At 40.7% G+C, this 5983-nt stretch overlaps 1 protein-coding gene across 4 annotated transcripts in view; it reads right to left on the minus strand.

Annotated features, from left to right (window-relative positions):
* Window positions 1–3905, minus strand: part of aplp2 (amyloid beta (A4) precursor-like protein 2) — a 170969-nt gene extending 167064 nt beyond the window's left edge. For 2 of the 4 annotated variants that reach the window (XM_061972410.1, XM_061972407.1), the window contains exon 1: window positions 3649–3904. In XM_061972410.1, the coding sequence (XP_061828394.1) occupies window positions 3649–3720 (72 nt within the window). In that variant the 5' untranslated portion in view covers window positions 3721–3904. Of the gene's footprint in view, window positions 1–3648 lie in introns of all 4 variants that reach the window. The other 2 variants (XM_061972409.1, XM_061972408.1) reach the window with 2 other exon arrangements.
* Window positions 3906–5983: the final 2078 nt, after the last annotated feature.

Genomic DNA, 5983 nt, shown 5'->3' on the forward strand with positions numbered 1-5983 from the left:
CTGTATATATAGTACAGTACACAGTAGTGAAAACGCAGTTGTTCTACTAACTGTACTGTACTTGCTGCTTACTTAAAAAAAAAAAAAAATAACACTTACCTTTCACTATTTGAGTAGCCTTTGTTCTGCCATTTGAGTACTGGCGAGCGATCTCTGAATCCGAGAACATATCCTTCACGGATTTGTTGAAAACATCCGCAAATGAGAACGGGATGTTGCTTGCAAGGTGGCCCATAATACTGCGTTGCCGCCGCCTTGTGCTTCTCTGACCGGAAATTTTGGACATTACTACTTGCCGTAGTTTTGAAGCAATGCATGATGGGAATCCGGATGTTGTGTGTCAGTGTATTACCGTGCCGGCTGGAATAAACACCCGCTGAGAAATAGCTCCGTGCCTGCCTACTTTATGGGTTACAGATAAACCTATGGGTAACGGAGACATATATAATAGTCTCCTTTTCAGGTGATAGACGACGCTAAAGGCAGTGCCTTTAAGGCACGCCCCCAATATAGTTGTCCGGCTGGAAATCGGGAGAAATTCGGGAGAATGGTTGTCCCGGGAGATTTTCGGGAGAGGCACTGAAATTCGTAATATCGGAAATTACCGGTATCGGTTTCAAAAAGTAACATTTATGATTTTTTTAAACGCCGCTGTGTACACGGACGTAGGGAGAGGTACAGAGCGCCAATAAACCTTAAAAGGCACTGCCTTTGCGTGCCAGCCCAATCACATAATATCTACGGCTTTTCACACACACAAGTGAATGCAAGGCATACTTGGTCAACAGCCATACAGGTCACACTGAGGGTGGCCGTATAAACAACTTTAACACGGTTACAAATATGCGCCACACTGTGAACCCACACTAAACAAGAATGACAAACACATTTCGGGAGAACATCCGCACCGTAACACAACATAAACACAACAGAACAAATACCTAGAACCCCTTGCAGCACTAACTCTTCCGGGACGCTACAATATACACCGCCGCTACCCCCTATCCTCCACACCTCAACCCCGCCCACCTCAACCTCCTCATGCTCTCTCAGGGAGAGCATGTCCCAAATTCCAAGCTGCTGTTTTGAGGCCTGTTAATAAAAATAATGCACTTTGTGACTTCAATAATAAATATGGCAGTGCCATGTTGGCATTTTTTTCCATAACTTGAGTTGATTTATTTTGGAAAACCTTGTTACATTGTTTAATGCATCCAGCGGGGCATCACAACAAAATTAGGCATAATAATGTGTTCATTCCACTACTATATATATCAGTATCGCTTTATATCGGAATCGGTAATTAAGAGTTGGACAATATCGGAATATCGGCAAAAAGCCATTATCGGACATCTCTAATATATATATATATATATATATATATATATATATATATTTATATATATATATATATATATAAATAATGATAAATGGGTTATACTTGTATAGCGCTTTTCTACCTTCAAGGTACTCAAAGCGCTTTGACACTATTTCCACATTCACCCATTCACACACACATTCACGCCGTCTTATATATATAAACCAATAGAGCGACCTTCCTTTCAACCTTGGACATCCACAAAATCATTTGTGGTCTTGAACAATAATTTACAACTCATTTTTACAGATGCATGCCGCTGAAAACACACACACACACACGCACACGCACACGCACACGCACACGCACACACACACACACACACACACACACACACACACACACACACACACACACACACACACACACACACACACACACACACACACACACACACACACACACACACACACACACACACGTTCGGAGCCAAGTGTTTTCATTCAGAAGACTTCACACTATAAATAGTCCATCGCGCGTGCTCACTTGACAATACAATCACTAACAGCAGAGACATGCCGGGGCAGTGGGGCCAACTCACCCTGGCTGGCGTGTCTCACTAGGGGGACAAGGACAGCAAGGATGAAGCCAACGAATATGCCATGCTAGTCCTCGAGCAAAATGGAAGCGTTTGTTTGTGATGCTCCTCGTTGCTAAAGAAAAGCTAGTAAATAACATTAGCTCGTTGTCCAGCACGACTTTACTGAGAGTTGAGCGATCTAGTCAACGAGCTCGCCGGCTCGTTGTCCAGCACGACTTTACCAAGAGTCGCGCGAGGTAGACAACGAGCGAGCTGGCTCGTTGTCCAGCACGACTCTACTGAGAGTCGCGCGAGACAGACAACGAGCTCGCCGGCTCGTTGTCCAGCACGACTTTACCGAGAGTCGAGCGATCTACACAACGAGCTCGCCGGCTCGTTTTCCAGCAGGACTTTACCGAGAGTCAAGCGAGATAGACAACGAGCTCGACGGCTAATTGTCCAGCACGACTTTACTGAGAGTCGAGTGATCAACACAACGAGCTCGCCGGCTCGTTGTCCAGCACGACTATACCGAGAGTCCAGCGAGATAGACAGTTAGCCGGCTCGTTGTCCAGCACGACTCTACCGAGAGTCTCGCGAGATTGACAACGAGCTCGTCGGCTCGTTATCCAGCACGACTTTACTGGGAGTCGAGCGATCTAGTCAACGAGCTCGCAGGCTCGTTGTCCAGCACGACTTTACAGAGAGTCGAGCGAGGTAGACAACGAGCGAGCCGGCGAGTTGTAAAGCACGACTCTACCGAGAGTCGCACAAGATAGACAACGAGCGAACCGACTCATTGTCCAGAACGACTATACCGAGAGTTGAGCGAGATAGACAACGAGCGAGCCGGCTCGTTGTCCAGAACGACTATACTGAGAGTTGAGCGAGATAGACAACGAGCGAGCCGGCTCGTTGTCCAGAACGACTATACTGAGAGTTGAGCGAGATAGACAACGAGCGAGCCGGCTCGTTGTCCAGAACGACTATACTGAGAGTTGAGCGAGATAGACAACTAGCTTGCCGGCTCGTTGTCCAGCACGACTTTACCGAGAGTCGAGCGAGGTAGATAACGAGCGAGCCAGCTCGTTGTAAAACACGACTCTACCGAGAGTCGTGCGAGATAGACAACGAGCTCGCCGGCTCGTTGTCTAGAACGACTATACCGAGAGTTGAGCGAGATAGACAACGAGCTCGCCGGCTCGTTGTCAAGCATGACTCTACAGAGTCGCGAGAGATAGACAACGAGCTCGCCGGCTCGTTGTACAGCACGACTTTGCTGAGAGTCGAGCCGGCTCGTTGTCTATCTCACTCAAATCTCGGTATAGTCGTGCTACTGAGAGTCGAGCGATCTAGTCAACGAGCTCGCCGGCTCGTTGTCCAGCATGACTTTACTGAGACTCGAGGTAGATAGACAACGAGCGAGTCGGCTCGTTGTCCAGCAGGACTCTACCGAGTCGCGCGAGATAGACAACGAACTAACCGGCTCGGTGTCCAGCACAACTCTTGTGAGGTTTACAGACATCAGAGACCCAATATGAAGGGTCAGTGTCGGCCATGTTGGATGCACCTCCAAGCCGGTGGGACGTCAAACATGGCCGCCAAGTTGGGGGTCTGAAGCAGGTTGAATTGAGATGTCCTGTAAACACACTCTGACAAACAATATGATGGAACCTTCTAGAATGGACTGCAATGTATCGGAGTGTTGTTAAGCGGCCAAGAAGAAGACATGTTGGTAACCGTGACCTACCTCCACGTAGCCCCCCAGTGCGGGCACCACGGCGGCCAGCAGCCAGGCTGAGATCAGCAGGACGGACACCATCTTCCACAATCCAACTACTTAGATCCTTTCCGAGCGAATTCGTAGACAAAGGCGCCACAAAGTCCCGGGAAATGTGCGCCTAACGTCTGCTCTACCTCTATTTCTCCTTCGGTGTGACCGGAAGCGCAGACGGAGCGTCGCCGGAGTGTGTCCCGGGTGGAAGTGAGGATTATTAGGCAGGCTGCTCCGCCACTGCTGCCCCCTCCCTCCCTCCGCCGGAGACACCGCGGTGCTGCGAGCGCGGCGCCCCCTGGTGGCAGACAGCGGCACCTGCAGGTGAAACATGGCGACGTCACAGTAAACAATAAAGGGATTGCGATGAGAACAATCAAAGTTGTATGAACGTCAATCAAACTGTGCTCATTTGGAGCTAGTAGATGTTACAAAAAAATCCTGAAGAGGAATACATATGTTATTATATATTATTTAAATTGTTTTTGAATACTTTTGAATGGTAAATATTAATTGGATTTGTTTGGATTAAAAACATGTTTTACAAAGAGAAACGTACTATTTAGTTTTTCATTGTTGTGAATATATCTGAAATATGTACTATACTCTGTTAGCAAAAGAAAAAGAAAAAAATATACTTTCTTTACTTTGATTTCAGATATCTAATCTATATATATATATATATATATATATATATATATATATATATATATATATATATATATATATATATATATATATATATATATATATAGTCTGAATTTAAACTTTTAAATATTTTACTTTTTTACTTTTTATACTTTTTTCAGATTTGTACATATATATATATATATATAGATAGATAGATAGATAGATAGATAGATAGATACATATATATATATATATATATATAGATATATATAGATAGATACATATATATATATATATATATATATATATATATATATATATATATATATATATATATATATAGATATATATAGATAGATACATATATATATATATATATATATATATATATATATATATATATATATATATATATATATATATATATATATATAGATAGATAGATAGATAGATAGATAGATAGATAGATAGATAGATAGATAGATAGATAGATAGATAGATAGATAGATGGATACTGTAGATAGATAGATATGTATGAGTGTGAATGTTGTCTGTCTATCTGTGTTGGCCCTGTGATGAGGTGGCGACTTGTCCAGGGTGTACACCGCCTTCCGCCCGAATGCAGCGGAGATAGGCTCCAGCACACCCCGCTACCCCGAAAGGGACAAGCGGTAGAAAATGGATGGATGGATGAATTAGTGTGAATTAATGAATTATATTTATATAGCGCTTTTCTCTAGTAACTCAAAGCGCTTTACATAGTGAAACCCAATATCTAAGTTACATTTAAACCATGGATGGATGGATAGATTGCGATGAAAACAATCAAAGTTGTATAAACGTCACTCAAACGGTGTTCATTTGGAGCTAGTAGATATTAACAAAAAATCCTGAATATTTTTTTAATTTTTTATTTTTTTAATTTGTCTGTAGAGAAATACATATAGTATTATATATTATTTAAATTATTTTTGAATATTTTTTAATGTTAAATAATAACTGGATTTTTTAAAAACATTTTTTACAAAGAGAAACCTAAATTATTTAGTTTTTAATTCTTGTAAATATAACTGAAATATGTGCTATTTTCTGTTAGCAAAAAATACATATATATATATATATATATATATATATATATATATATATATATATATATATATATACTTTCTTTACTTTGATTTCAGATATCTAATCTGTCTTGGTCATAATCACATTTTAAATTTTATAATATATATATAAATATATATATTGCCTAAATTTAAACTTTTTTAAATGTAACTTTTTTTTACCTGCGGGCGAATAATAAAATGTGAATGAACGTTATCTTGATTTCTGTCTTGGTCATGATCACATTTCAAAATATTATTTTTGTGTTAATATTTTTTTTTTTTTGGTATTTCACTAGTGCGAATATAACTAATATATAAGCTGCATTAATTACAATAAGTAAAGCAACCTGCCGACAAGAGCTGAAATTTTAGGCTACTCTGATTGAGCAGTTCTTGACTAGTTGGTACATTTTGAGTGTGGCATAGATGTGTGCATGACAAAAAATAAGTCTCAAGGATAGACCAGTTCTGAACCACTAAGTTAGAAAATGTACTTTTTAAATACCGTTAAAAAAAATAATAATAAAAATTGTGGTATGGCAACATTTCCCCATTTCAATTGTACTTTCTAG

Source organism: Nerophis lumbriciformis, linkage group LG17, assembly GCF_033978685.3.
Source record: "Nerophis lumbriciformis linkage group LG17, RoL_Nlum_v2.1, whole genome shotgun sequence".
NCBI lineage: Eukaryota > Metazoa > Chordata > Actinopteri > Syngnathiformes > Syngnathidae > Nerophis > Nerophis lumbriciformis.